We start from the raw sequence: 15,185 nt of genomic DNA on the forward strand, positions 1-15,185 counted from the left end.
CCTCTCTCATCATCTTTGTAGAGGAAGACGAGTGTGCCAAACCTGACCGTGGGGGCTGTGAGCAGCGATGTCTGAACACACTGGGCAGTTATCAGTGTGCTTGTGAGCCTGGCTATGAGCTGGGACCTGACAAGAGGAGCTGTGAAGGTAGGGCCGCATTTGCATGTAAAGCTCCTGGCATGAACCTGCAGCACCCCGGGGCCCTGACCCCACCCCCGCCACCCCATTCCTTCTTTCTTTAATACCTTCTCATTCTCTTTCTCTCTACCTCCCTTCCTTTCCTCTATAGCAACCTCTTTCCTCAACTGATAAAACTCAGTTGGTAGTCATTTTTAACATGAAGCGTTGCCTGTGTGCTTGTTACAGAATCAGTCATTTCCTCCTTTGGTTACCAGGCCATCTTGTTTATCTGATCTATATTTCTATGTATTTCTCCTCTCTCTCCCTCTCTCTTTCTTAGCCTATTTACCGATATCATCTCTCTATATATCTATTTCTATTTTTATCTCTGTCTAGGTCTAGATTTTATCCATCCATCTACCATTTATTTTTACTTTTTCTTAACATAGTTTATGGGTCCCTCTCCCTTACTAAAGTGCAGAATCCTGAATCTGAATTATTTCTGTATCTCTAGCATCTAGCACAAACATAAAGCAGGAGCTAAATCTGTTTTATTAATAAATGATTCATAAACAAAGAGATTTTGCTGTGTTTTCTCCATTTCCTCTACACATTCTAAGATATTTCCTACACAATGTTTTGTTGCCATGTCTTATGATCACTTCCTTCAGAATTTAAAGCTGCTCCTTTTCCCCCCTCATTTCCCCTGTGCCACCCTGTTTCAAGCCCCATACTTAAGTTACAACATAAAGGGGCTTATCTTCCTTCCTCTGTTCTATTCCTCCTTGATTCGTCTCTCAACATGTCTGCCAAAATCATCTTCATAGAACTTGTAGTAGTTTAACATTACTTATAGTTACATAATTATTAAGTTTACTTTTGGTGGTTCTCACAAAAATGTTAAATGTAAACTCCCCAAAAATGAGCACCTTGTTCTCTACTGTATCTGTAATACAGGACATAACAGTGGTAAAGGTGACAGACTTACTTGCTTAATGAATAAATGCCATACCCTTAACTGACCTAAATTAAAAAAGTCAGAGACTATCCATTTCTACTTAAAAGTTTAAAATTTTCTCTTGGGCAAAAGTCTCCATCCTATCTATTAAACTACTAATCTGCTCTCTGTACTAGAATAAAATAGACACAGTTATGAAGGCAATGTAGTATCTTTAAAACAGAGAACATTATATACCAGACAATACTAAGGTAGCATGACTATTAGTTCTGTGTGGTGCCTAAAAATAATTATTTTACTTTTTAATAATTCACCAAAAAGTGGTAAATATGAAAGTACAGGTTATTTTTACAATACATTTATAAATACAATAATATACACACACACACACACACAGACACACACACGCGCGTGCACATGCTTGTGCATGTATATACACAAAGGCTATTAAAGAGACTGGTTACTTTAGGTAACTCTTGACTCCCTTGGATTTAATTACATACCTTGTACAATATGTGTTCTCTTTTGTTTGGATTCCATTATTTTGCTAATTTCATTAACAATAAGGAAGAGAAGTAACATATTAAATGCTACCCCTTTTAAATAGATCATTCAAAAGATGAAGATAGTTTTTAAATGGAGTTTTGGAATGATAAAATGACCTCCTTATTCTAGTTTATTTTGTTTACTAACTCAAGTAACTGCAAGAATTGCTTATCTTGGGGAAAAAGAATTTGAGGAAATAAGCAGTTGATTTTGGTTTCATTACATTGGACTGTAGTGTGCTTTATGCTTATCTTTCCATTAATTCTCATAACAACAATATAGTATAGATATTATTATACCCATTTAAAAGATAAGACAACTGACACCCAGTTTTCTTTATATTGCTTCTTTAACTTTGAGAGTGATCTGAAACGTCATATAGCCGTATTTTGCTTGGGTCAAAAGCTACGGATTAACATCTTATGAATGGGATTTGATGATTAAAATAGTTATACTACAAACTAAGGAACAGAGACTGCAGCTTTCTAGATTTTGAAAAATCTGGAAGATGATTGAAATTGAATGCTGAGATGTTTGGTTGTCAGTGGAAAGGTGCTAAGAAGAAGTTGACTCTATTAGGGGAAAACCTTGTCTTTTTATTTCCTTCTAGCGGCTTGTGGTGGACTTCTTACCAAGCTTAATGGCACCATAACCACTCCAGGATGGCCCAAGGAGTACCCTCCTAATAAAAATTGTGTGTGGCAGGTGGTTGCACCAACCCAATACAGAATTTCCATGAAGTTTGAGTTTTTTGAATTGGAGGGCAATGAAGTAAGTGAATAATAAACATAACTTTTTCTATTGTGTTTTGGGACCCTTTGAAGACAAACTGGTAAAAGGAAGGAAGGAAGGAAGGAAGGAGGGGATGGAGGGAGGGAGGGAGGGAGGATGGATTTCAGTAGTATAGCCATAGAGAAGTCATTGTCTTTCTTTGTTCTCCTGTTCATTTCTACAATTGCTTGTAATTCCTGTTGGCATTGGATAATATTTTAGACTAATTCTGGGAGATTGAAAAATACCCAGAAGGAGTTTTACATAGTGTATTAATATATAGCAATTTCTTGATCTACGAAAGAACTATGAAAAAAATAGGGTCAGCTTCATGTCACATAGACTTTTCTAAAGAAAAAAAAAAAATCAAACAGTTGGTCAAAATTCAAAATCCACTGGTTGAGTCATAACAAATATAGCCAGTTAGGAGAACCTGGTATACTTTCAATCTTAACAAAGATGCATTTAGTTGACACTACCTTTCCTTTATAAAATGTAACTTATTGTGATAAAGGTCCAGTTTTCTTCCATGTGACCACGTTCAAACAAGTGAAATCATTTATTTGAGAGTTTCTGTGTGCTAGTGCACACACACCAAATTCAAATGGAATGTTAAGCCTAGAAATGAGAACTTTCAGAGCTGTGTCCTTTGCGTGGTTGGTCAACATTGGCTGAATTTCAGTTTTGTTTGAGCTTTCCTACTTTCTTTTTTTATTCTAATTTCCATATCCTTTCTTCCAGTGACTTCTTTTCTGTGTTTATTTTAAAATGAACATGATTTAAATCTTCTAAGTACGATAAAATTAACTCAAATATTATTTTGTATCTGGTATACGTCTGTTGAACACTTGTAAAGAAGTGAAAAAACAGAAATATAGTATATTTATGCTCCTGAGCAATGATTGTTGATGATATTTGTGGATTTTATACCATTATGTTGTCTTTGTATATGTATCTTTGCTTCTTCCCCCTCCCCCCACTTTTCTTTATCTCTTTTTAATGACTTTTTTCCTCTTAATTCTGCCTATTTTAGTCAAGGCACTTATGTGGATTTTTTAGTGCTACTGATGGCTTTGAGGTAAAAAGAAGTTGCTGACTTTTGTGTTTCCCTAAAGGATATTAAAGTTTAAAATGTGATGAACTTACATGTTTTAGAGAATTATACAATATTAGAGCTCAGTGTACCTTTCAAGATCCTCCTTACATCGTGTGTTCTGTTTCATGATAGTAAAATCTGCTATTTATATTTCTAACATACTTTGCCCACATGAAACAAAATTTTCCCTTAATGATTACCTGAAATTTAGAGAACTATTAAAATGAATAAAATATTTTTATAGCGTTTTTAGAAAAGTTTTCATAAGAGCAACATTTTTTTAACATGGTAATCTCCCTACCGGTTCTGTGATTTGACCTGAACTTGTTGTTGAATGACTTCTACTCTTAAACATTTTCCCTAAAGCGATCAGCTGTGACTGATATGACATTTTGATTCATTAATTGAAAGATGTTACTATGAAGGCTGGAAGTTTATATTCAGGAAGAAGGAGGGTAGAGGGTTTGAAATAAATGGGTCATTGTATTATGAAAGCATTCTTTCCATGGTGGTGGTCTTTATTCCTGGGAGGATCCTTCACAAACTCTCTAACATATCCCAAGTTTCTTAAACTTAGAATGACGTTGCTATGTGAAAGGCCGTTTTTGTGGTTTGATGTCTTATTTACTTAAAATGAAGGCATGAGCAAAAACTTGACTTATAGATTACTGGGTTAAGTTAAAACTTTACTTCATTGTTTTAGTTATTATATTGATATATATATATCAATGATGTCAAACAACTTTAACCTCGGTAACATTCTCCTACCCTATGTCAGAGCCCTCTGAAAATGGATGTTGCAGCTGTAACAAAGTAGATAGAAGACTTTTAAAAAATTTCCTAGCAATATTTTGCTTATTTATCACCTAATTAATATCACAAGAACCAGTCATTTGAGTTGACATATTGCAAAGTACAGATCAGGCCCCAGGGTTCAATCGTATGCATTGTGAAACTTTGCTAATTAGACATTTATGTAATAAGGTCATTCATGCAAGATGTATTCTTTAGAATGTGCCCTGTTGAAACTTTGGAGAAGTGTATTATGGAAACATCTGTTGGAAGCTGTAAAATTGCAGAGAATACCTGGCATTCACTTAGCTTCTTCCATTTCGGTGTTGTGAGTGCATTACATATAAATCAGAATAAGTCTGCTTCACCGGAGTGTCAGTTCCCCTCTCCATTCCACCACATAGATTTGTTTGCAATCCTGCAGCATAGCTCAAGAGTAATTTTATAGTGCCTGGCAACTCTAAGAAATTAAGAAATATCAATTTGTTTGATAAGTTTGAAAGGCAAAGTATCCTTTTTACTGTATCCTCCAATGTCTTTCTCCTTTGAAATTTCCTAAGGGTGCTCTTCTGATTAGAACATAGTTTATCTGGGAGGCAGCATCAGACCAAGCCAAACTCTGTGCTATTTTCACTGAACTGCTACATATGATAAGTATAATTTTGGACAAGTTATTTAGAAATTTCTGAACCTCAGTTTTCTCTTCTTTACCATAGAAGGGAACATTTCTCTTGTTAATGGTCACTTCATAGACGAGGTGTATCAGTTTCATGTCACTGTTGTCGGCATTAAATAAGACAGAGAGGACAAGTTCTTTCACAGTTTCTAGTGAAAATTTAAACAATTTTTTTAAAAGTCAGCAAATACTGTTCTTGTAACCATCAGCACCATTGTCTCAACAAATATGTATCTCAGTTCTCCTAAACTCTATTTTTTGGAAAAGATACATGCTGTAAGTACATGTAAACAGGCACGCATTGGTATATATATCTCTTAGAGATATTCAGAGCAAAATTCTCTAATCTATTTTTCATGCCATCTGCCTCATATTTGGACTCTTTCCCTGATTTTTTTTCTTTTCGTATTAATTCCAGTTTGATTACCAGAGGAGTAAAGAGGGGAAAAAAACATGATAAATTTTTCAAAAGTAAATGTCAGCCACTTGATACTTTAAAATCTGGTGACTGTCATAACCATGTCTTTTCTAGGTTTGCAAATACGATTATGTGGAGATTTGGAGTGGCCTTTCCTCTGAGTCTAAGTTGCATGGTAAATTTTGTGGTGCCGAAGTGCCTGACGTGATCACATCTCAGTTCAACAGTATGAGAATTGAATTCAGATCTGACAATACTGTATCCAAGAAGGGCTTCAAAGCACATTTCTTCTCAGGTATCAGTATTCACATGCTGTATGTGCATATCATGGACTTTGAAGGTGGATTGCCTTTCATTATTATCTACTTTTCATAGTTTCCTGGAAATGTAACTTGGAGAGACATAGAGTGCATGCACATTTATCCTAGATTTAACAGTTTTTTTACTTATAATTAGAATATTGATAGTTGGGGACCTGATGAAATATAGCTCTCAAACACTTAATAATCAAATATTATAAAGGCTAGTACAAATAACACAAAATTATTATAATAATATTTTCAAACAGTGACTTTATAAGTGTATAGGGATAATGATACAAGACTTCCAAAAAGTAGCATGCTGTTTCAAAATGATTTATCTTTTTTTTTAGCAACATATTTTTTATTCTTATTATTTAGCAAATATTTCTTATTCCTCTTATGATTATATTTTCATTTATGGTTAAGCTGATATTAAAATCATACTTTGCCTCATCACTTTAGAAAGGATAAGAATATGAAACCTACAAATATAGAAATTACAGTTTTACTAAGAATAATAGATTATCAGGTATATTAAGCAGTTGACACTTCTGTTTCGAATTTAATGTTTAGTTTAACCAACTCATAGTAAAATTTCCCTTGTCTAGAGCTGAAATTTGATAAAATGTCCCCCAACACTAAGGAAATCTATGAAAGCACCAGTGAAATTCCTTTATTTTTCCAATTTTGGAGTCACACCTTACTTACAAAGATATTCTGAAACTTCAAAAATAGACAAAATTATAATAAACCTTAGTATAGCAGTCTGCCTTTCAGACTGGCAAGCAATTTAAAGCAACTGAATTCCAATTATATTTTAATATTAGGTAATTTGGATTGAGTTAATTCAAAGTCCGTTTATTCCAATCCCCATGTGTTTAAAATTAATGAGATTTACAGTGCCCAGGGTTTGTTTGGGGTTTTCAGTGTAATTGAAGTTAATGGTTCACAAGCTCCATTGAGGTCCAAGTCATACACAGAAGAACACTCAAAATACAAAGGATCTTGGCTCTCTTATTCTCCATGCCTTCCTTCCCCCAGATTTAATTGCCTTTTAAAAATTCTTCTCAGGCATTAATTTAAGACATGTTATTCAACGTAGCATTTTACTATCCTATTTTGATGAAAGCAAGACATTCTTAGACTTCACTATTTTACAAATATCATATGTGTTTTACAGATTTTAGGTGACCCAGTAATTAGAGACAAAGGTTCTTATTTTAGAACTTCCTAAATATTTATTTTAAAAATTGAAATTATAAAGTGAATACATTTTATCATTATAAAAACATTATGGATCCTCTTTGCTTTATCAGGGTCATACATTTTACTTAATATTTACTTTTTTAAAGGATGCATGCTACGTATATAGTGGCAAAGTATGATTAAATAGAAAGCTGCTCAGAATATTTAAAATTCACTGATATTATTGGTTAGGAAAAACTTTCCAAATTGTTATGTCTTTAGAAGGATACTATTAAGATATAAAACGTGCTACTTTAATTCTTAAAATACAGATATGAAGGCACATGAAGAAAATGCTGTTCCTCAGCACATCCAAGGACATAGACTCTATTCCTATCTTCACGTGGCTGTGCTTTGTAACATTATCCGAGTACCTTGGTAATACTTGAGTTCATAATAACTAATTTGCTATAAATCATATTCACTGGTACAGATCATTTAGGAAGTTGTGTCTGTTTTTGGTGTTTGTCAGTGCTATATTTAAAAAGTATAAATCAACTAGATGATAGTGATTCCTTTCGTTAGAGTCTAGCCTAAATTGTTTGATGGAATATGGGTAGTTAAGTAAATGGAACAATGAGGTTCAAGGGGGGAAATTAAACCCCAAGTGTGCATATGATAGCTGCCATTTTGAGAATTTATTGTGCAGGCATGCATCATCTCTTTAATAATCAAAATAAAGCTGTTACAGTCTCATTATTACATTCACTTGACAGATGAAGCTGCTGAGGAGTTAAGTAAACTGCTTAGTGTCATAAAGAATTTAAACCCGTTTGTCTTGGTTTATCTAAGAGCTGATCATGCTTTTTGCAAAGAGCATGTTAAGTGTCACACTGAACATATTTGTGACCTGAAAAACAACAGACATATTTTTCACTTCTTTATTAGGTTACTATTTTGTAAAGTCCAAAATAACTATCATTAAGTGTAAACTTCCTGTGGTTTCTTTTTGATACATTGAAAAATATCAGCAGTTTGTCAGATTCGTATTTAAAATACTGTGGTTCTGGATAAGTATTAAATTTATTTTACATTTAATTTCCTAGGAGTTTCTGTTAGTGGGGAAGATGTTTGCACAGGAAAGGGAAGACAAAACATTATAATAAAGCTGGTGTGGTGCTATCAAGAGATTACAGCAAATTCAGATGTTTACCTGATGTCCTTATGCTCATCATACAGAACTGTAATTACAGAAGATCACCTATTTTAATAGAAAGGCTCTACTCACATGGAAAATGTTATTTAGAGATCTAATAACGCTTTAAGTAATAATACATAATTATGTGTTCAAAGTCAAATAATTCATTATATTTACCAGAAAGTAGACACATAAACCATGAAGACATTATATTTTGCAAACAAAATTGAAGGTTTTTTTGTTTGTTTGTTAAAATTTACTCTTGGGGAATTTGACAAAATATATTACTGGGTTTATTGTGACAAACTCTTTAGAACGAAACTTAGCATAGGAATCAAGAGTCATTACAATGGCTATTCACATTGCTTCAGAAATCTTATTCTTGAGAATACTTATAAAGAAATGTTTCAAAATCTGGAAGAAGGATTACAATATACAATTATAGTGATAGAAATTTGAAACAACCTAATGGCATGACAGGGGGAAAATGGTGAATAAATTATAGCAAGTACACTTTGTGGACTTTTCTACATCATAAAGATGATTTAATGATCCTGTGAGGTAAAAAATTGTATATGATAAACATTATTGGAAACTATCTGCACAGTGCATATAGCTAAGCATGTGGGGGAAACAAACCTGAAAGTTGCTGTAAAAAATACCAAGAATGTGTTCTAAGGTGGGAAGATGGTGCATTATGGTTTCTCTCCAATTTCTCTCAGTTTTCAATTTAAATACAAAATAACTTTAAATCATTAATTAATTTTTGAGGAAGAGTGTGTGAGTGGGAGTGGGTAGGTGGAAGGGAAAGGGAGAGAGAAAATCTTAAGCAGATTCTGCACTCAGCACAGAGCCTGACTGGGGCTCCATCTCAAGACTCTGAGATTAGGACCTGAGACAAAATCAAAAGTTGGACACTTAACCTACTGAGCCACCCAGGTGTCCCTAAAATGACTTTAGAAGAAAAACGCCTATCATATTTCTTTACCCCAAATGCCTCTAGATTTGCAAACATTACCTAATAGACTTTGAGAGTGAAGAAACTTTTAAGATCATCTCTTTTATAAATTAGTTAATAAATAGTAATGAGGTTAATAATCTTAACACAAATATTTTGTGTTGAGTTAAATTTAATAATTTTAACTTTATAGTTATTTAATAATATTATCTTATTATAGACTATTGAATAAATGTGTTACTCTAGTGTATACATTAATCAAGAGATATCGTATGAAGACTGAGTCTTAAATGCTTCTGATTGTAATCAGTGTTCTAAAGATTTCAAAAGTGGTTGTGAATTTATGAAAACATGCTGAGGAATATAACATGTTCAGCTATTTTTTCCAGAGTTTTATGGATTCAATAAAAAGAAGAAACAATATTTGATCATAGGTGATTCCATTTTATTTGGAAGGAAAGTTATTTAAAAAGTAATTCTTTCTTGCATCTCAATGATACATCAAGAAAAAAGACACATGAAAATATATTTAGATTTTGAATGTGTACAGTGAAATAAAATGTTTATAGCATCATTTCCAAGTACAAATATTTAATAAAATAATCACATAGAGATAGTAGTTATTTTTGGACACAGCTTCTACTTTTAAATAGGCACTCTTTAGACTTAAGAAATGGGATCAGAAGAATGACTCTCAGTTGTTGAATTCTGTCCTGTCCATATATATAAGAGTAAGGACCATCACAATGAATTCTAATTTAAAATCTTAAATAACATAATAAAAATCTTTCATTAGACATTAATAATTGAATAGCTTGAACATTTAAAACTTACTGTATTATACAGTAGGAAGTCCACAAGGCCCCCTACAAAAATGAAAGTGTCATATACTGTATTGATTTTAGGATATACTTAAAAAGCAATATAATGATGTAATATGAAAGCAGATTAGGAAATTAAGACAGTCAAAGTAAAGCTATTTGGACATGATATAAAACTGTGTGTCTGTTCAGTTTTTTACCTGCATTAGAAAGAGCATAAGCATTTTCTAGAAGATAGTCTGGTCCAAAAATATATTACTGTTATGCTTTTGGACTGAATGAGGCTTGTTTTTCTATTAACACTAATCACTTAATTTGCATGATAGTAAAACCAAACTTACTTTTGTATGATTGTGCATTTGAACACAAGTACACAAATCTGCACCGGTATACGTGGTATAGCTTATATATTTTAAGAGGTGAAACAAGGTTAACTGTATTCTACTCAGGACAAAGTTATTTTTAAGTGGGCCAAAAATAAAGGAAATATTAATAGGATTTTATACAAGTAAAAAAATGCCAATATTTGGCAAATTGATGTTTTTTAAAAAATTTAATTCTAGCATTCATTATTTGAAAAGAATATAACACACAATTTCAGCAATGAGAGTTGAACATTCTCTCTTCTTTAGCCAACTGTGGATTGATGAGAATTAAATTAGAGTGAATATTAGAGAATTTGGAGACTAAACCTCATTTAAGAGCAGTGTCTCTCACAGGTCTAGTACTGGAGGGTCTAGCGACTTGCTCAGGGGCAAAAATGGTATAAAACCCAGTTTTCCTGACTCCCAGTTTATTTCTGTCTGTAACAAATGTAGGAGTAGATAAAATGATCTGTGTGATTTTTCTACTTCAAATTCAAGTGATTTCAGCTGACATGCTCTTCATCTCACCCTTCTTTTCATTGCGTACAGTTACTTCCTTACACCTTTCCTCCTGTACCCTGTCTCTCTAATGGAATGCTTGTAGATATTGTTAGAAGAAATATAGCCCTATATTATCCTAAGAAAACTGTAAATGTTAATGTGATTAATTTCAAATAATTAAATAATTAAAACTTTCCTATGATTTTGACAAGTTTTCATTGCTAATCATATTGAAATATTGCCATGTTTTGGAAGGAGCAAATTGTCTTTGTTGTGATTCTCAGCAGAATTCATTAGTGCTGTTTTTTTTTTCTAAGTTTTTATTTAAATTCCAGTTAGTTAACATACAGTGTAATATTAGTTTATTAGGGCTGTTTTCATGCATGTGTGAGTGCATGCAGGAGTGTGAGTGGGTCAGTTTGTGTCATCTTTTGTCATTTCCTGTGAGTATATCTGCTCATATGTTTCTGGTCTGGTGCATGGACCCTTTACTTTTTTTTTCCCTACAGACAAGGAAGCTTTCTGCAGAGAGAAAATTTTTATTTTTGAATCTTGCAAGAATTTGATACAGGTTTCCACTTCAGTTCCATCCAGTATGTATTATTCATAGACTGATGGCTTCTGATAGTCTCAGAGATACTCTGCAGACCTCTGATGGGAAAATGCCACCTCCTTCTTTCCTAATAATGGACCTTTCCTTTGTCTAACATGAAGCAATGGAAAGCAGATATATGAACATTCCAAAGAAGGAGACTAATTTCCATCTGCAGAAAATAAATGTTTTATTTCTACTCAGCAAAACATTTGTTTCTCTCACTAATAAAAACTATTCTTAAATTTTTGTGCCTCAAGTATGAAGATACTGGGAAATGTCAAATGAGTTACTGATAGTATTCCCAAATATTAAATTTACTATGCAGACATTCTAAGAAATAGTAAAAATGCATCATCCTCCATTCTTTCTTTTGGATTTTCATTGTTCAAGATATTTGTAGTTTGTATGTCCTAAGAGGGAAAAGGGAAAGAAAATGAAAACATAATTGTGTTTGCTAATAGCTTTTTCTCTAGTTTGGTGACTTTCATTCATAAGAAGTCCAGAATATATTCATGGACTTTGTCTTTTGTGATGTTGCTGTTTCTCATCAATAGATAATTTGAAAGCACATTCACTTGAATTAGAATAATTTATTTACTTTCATTAAAACAAGTATCTTAAAAAAAATAGAACAAATATTTTAAAAATAACCTCACCGTATTCACTACTGTGGATGACTTAAAATATTTATTGAAATAAATAGCTTTCTTTGTCTGCATGATGTAAATTGTGTGCTTAATTTTAAGCATTTCTGTGTTTACTGAAATTTTCTCTTTTCATATGAGTATTTGACATATGGAGGCACAGTTATATATGCTACTTTGCTGGGCATGATAACTTTCCTCTGCTGCTTTTAGTTGCTGTTTGCATTAGTCCACATTTTGCATAAGCCATAAGCCAGTTTTGAATTTTAGCTGAACTCTAGATGAATATATATATAGAATATACATATTCTAGTAGTGTCTTGTGATTACTCTTAATTTCCATGTGACATTAATTATATTAGTCACCCTCAGAAAGTGCAGATGAAGACAGGAAACACTAATCAATGAAGAAAAAGTACGATGGATATTTAGAAAGCAATGACTGTATAAAATCTTTTTCTTCTTTTTTCTTCCCTCTTCTTTTTCCTCTAAAGATTATTTTAAAATTATTAATTATTTTTCCCAAACAACATAAATATACTATGCAATGTAATCAGTTTTGCTTTCAACTTTATTTCTCTTTAGTTACCATTACCACAGCTATTGTGGTAATATTATATTCTGATATTTTCTATCATAATACATTCTGTCAAATCTAAAGAAAATAATTCTTCCTAGAAATATAACCTAGTGGCTTAAGATTTCCACTAGAATGAAGTTTAAGTGTTAGGAATATTTAATGTACTGGAATTGTTTTGATTATAAAATAACTATGGACTTAAAAATGCATGAATAATAATTTGTGTTCATGTTTGTATTTTAACTTTTTTATATTGCTCATGAATGGAAATCCAAACAGGTCTAGATGAAAGGATTCCAGCAGTCCCTGCCGTCACTGGTTCACTGAGCACTTAGAATCTGTTTACCAGTCAATTGCAAATGTGAACTCATTTTCTCTAAACGAATTGAGTTACACTTGTTAGATTTCCAGTGAGCTCTCATAAGTCCGGTTGACCTATAGTACAACTAAAGTTCAGTCTCTCAGGTGTTGTTTCAAGATCATCAAACATTCATTATATAAACATTTTCATAGGAAATATGTAACTATTTCCGTGTAAGTAATCCTGGCACCAGAAATTTTAAATTGGTTATTTCTGTTTAACAAAGAAAAGTGTATCCACTCATGAGGATATATTTTTTTCTGAAGCATTTTAACTAAAGCATCTCTGAAAGTTACATTAATGAATTTAGGTAATAAACTAATACATTTAAATCATTTACTGCGTGGCTGTCTGAATTAGAAAATGCAAGTGGCTGACACCGTCAGGGTTAGAAGTATGACCTACCATCCACCCATTTTGCATAAGCCATTCATAACTCATAAACTGTAATTTTCACTGTTGACACAACTAAGGGAACAGGGCTTTGAAATGATTATAAATTTCCCTAAATTAATTTTACAAGGCCAATTCTGTATTTTGATTTCTTATACATGTTGATGCTCTTTTTGAGAATGGTTTTCTTTATTCTACTTTTATTTTGCTTAGGCTACATAATAAGTAAAAGAAAATGTAATGGAGGTGTTAAAGGTAGCTAGAGAACACATAAATCACAGATGTATTGATTCTGATATATTCTTTCAAACTTTGGAACTGCCTGTATGCCTTTGGAGTATTCTGATATAGCCAATACACGAATATATCCCAGAAGCATGTGTGTGCTATGTCATGTAATCAATCTCCAAAAATGGAAAAAAAATAGATATGTCCTTAAAAATTATGATCAGATTCTTCTATAAAAATGCTTTTCCTAAGCCCATTTCCATAGAGTGAATATTGATTTGATAAAAAGGCAAAAATAGCTTTAGCTATCTGTGTGCTACTGTGAGCTCACAAATTGTCATTGGAAAAATCAGTTGACAGTATAAAATTTGAATTCAACACACCTCTGATATGACTGTCATGTGTCCTTTTCATTCTCTATGCTGTGGGAGTGATGAAAGTCTGAGTGATGTGTCATCATCTATGTGTGTCAGGAGCGATCTGCCAGTTTTGACTTTAATGGACAAGCCAGCCATGGAATGACAGCTGAGTGACATAGCATGGTGGCTGATGCCTCTCACTGGATTGACTGCCTGCTAATTTAGTTTGGCCTTTTTCCCTGTAGTGAATGTGCTGGCTATTTCTTAAAGCTCTTATTTCCTATTCTAACCTTTACCTCTAGCACACTAAGAGCCTTTTCAGGGAATCATTTATTAATAAACTGGTCTGCTGGAGTAGATTTGTTTCAAATATATAAATTAAATTACTTCTTTAGGATAATCTAATGATGCCTTTTTCTGTCTTGGATGGTTATGAAGTATTCAGATTCATTAGTGCTAACCATAACAGCAAAGTTAACAACAACAAAAAAATCAACTGCAGTAGTCATACTGAGTGATTTTTTTTAAAGTGATTATATATAAATTCTGGAACCTTGTTTAGTCTCTGTCTCTACACCATGGCTAATATATTGAAGTTCTTGCATTTATATATATATAGTATATAATATATAATACATCACCAGTTCTTGCATTTATTCAAAATACTCACGATTTTAAATTTATTTTTAAAAATTGGCAATAAATGTTTAAGGTTAGTTGGAAAGGGATTCATTCATTTCCTGTCTCCTACTCAAAACTCCTACTCCAGCATTGGAGTGAAAGAGGCTGTGAATTGTTAGCTTAGAGTCAGCAGTGTTAAAAACTCAATTCATGGTACAGGGCTCCAAGCTAAACAAGGAATGGGTAAAACTAAGACACTAAAAATTTGGGGGGTTTTGTTTTACGTTGGGATCAAAGAAAGCTGTGACTTAGTTTACCCTTTGCCAGTGTTAACCACAACTAAAAGACTCTCCTTTGTTACCCTTTGTTTCTAAAGCTATTTACTAAACTGTGGGGTTATCTTTTTGCTAGACAAAGATGAATGCTCTAAGGATAATGGTGGGTGTCAACATGAGTGTGTCAACACCATGGGAAGCTACATGTGTCAGTGCCGTAACGGATTTGTGCTGCATGAAAATAAACATGACTGCAAGGAAGGTATGAAGGAGTGTTCTTTTCTTGACAACATCTGGAATTTCATGTAGTCTGGGTCAAGCACTGCTTCCAAGTAGAGTTAATCATATCAATGACTGATATCATTGTTGACTATTCAAATGTCAAAAAAAAAAAAAAAAAGTGCAGTGTTGAGATATCCAAG

The 15,185-nt window shown here is 32.9% G+C and overlaps 1 protein-coding gene across 1 annotated transcript in view; it reads left to right on the forward strand.

Annotated features, from left to right (window-relative positions):
- LOC111156114 (tolloid like 1) overlaps positions 1–15,185 on the forward strand; it is a 208,394-nt gene that overhangs the window by 161,641 nt on the left and 31,568 nt on the right. Inside the window, exons 14-17 of the mRNA XM_022516745.1 lie at positions 22–147; positions 2,235–2,395; positions 5,492–5,672; positions 14,900–15,025. Coding sequence (XP_022372453.1) covers positions 22–147; positions 2,235–2,395; positions 5,492–5,672; positions 14,900–15,025 — 594 coding nt within the window. The remainder of the gene's footprint in view (positions 1–21; positions 148–2,234; positions 2,396–5,491; positions 5,673–14,899; positions 15,026–15,185) is intronic.

The sequence above is a fragment of the Enhydra lutris genome, unplaced genomic scaffold, assembly GCF_002288905.1.
Source record: "Enhydra lutris kenyoni isolate GAN:26980312 unplaced genomic scaffold, ASM228890v2 scaffoldscaffold3, whole genome shotgun sequence".
Lineage (NCBI taxonomy): Eukaryota > Metazoa > Chordata > Mammalia > Carnivora > Mustelidae > Enhydra > Enhydra lutris.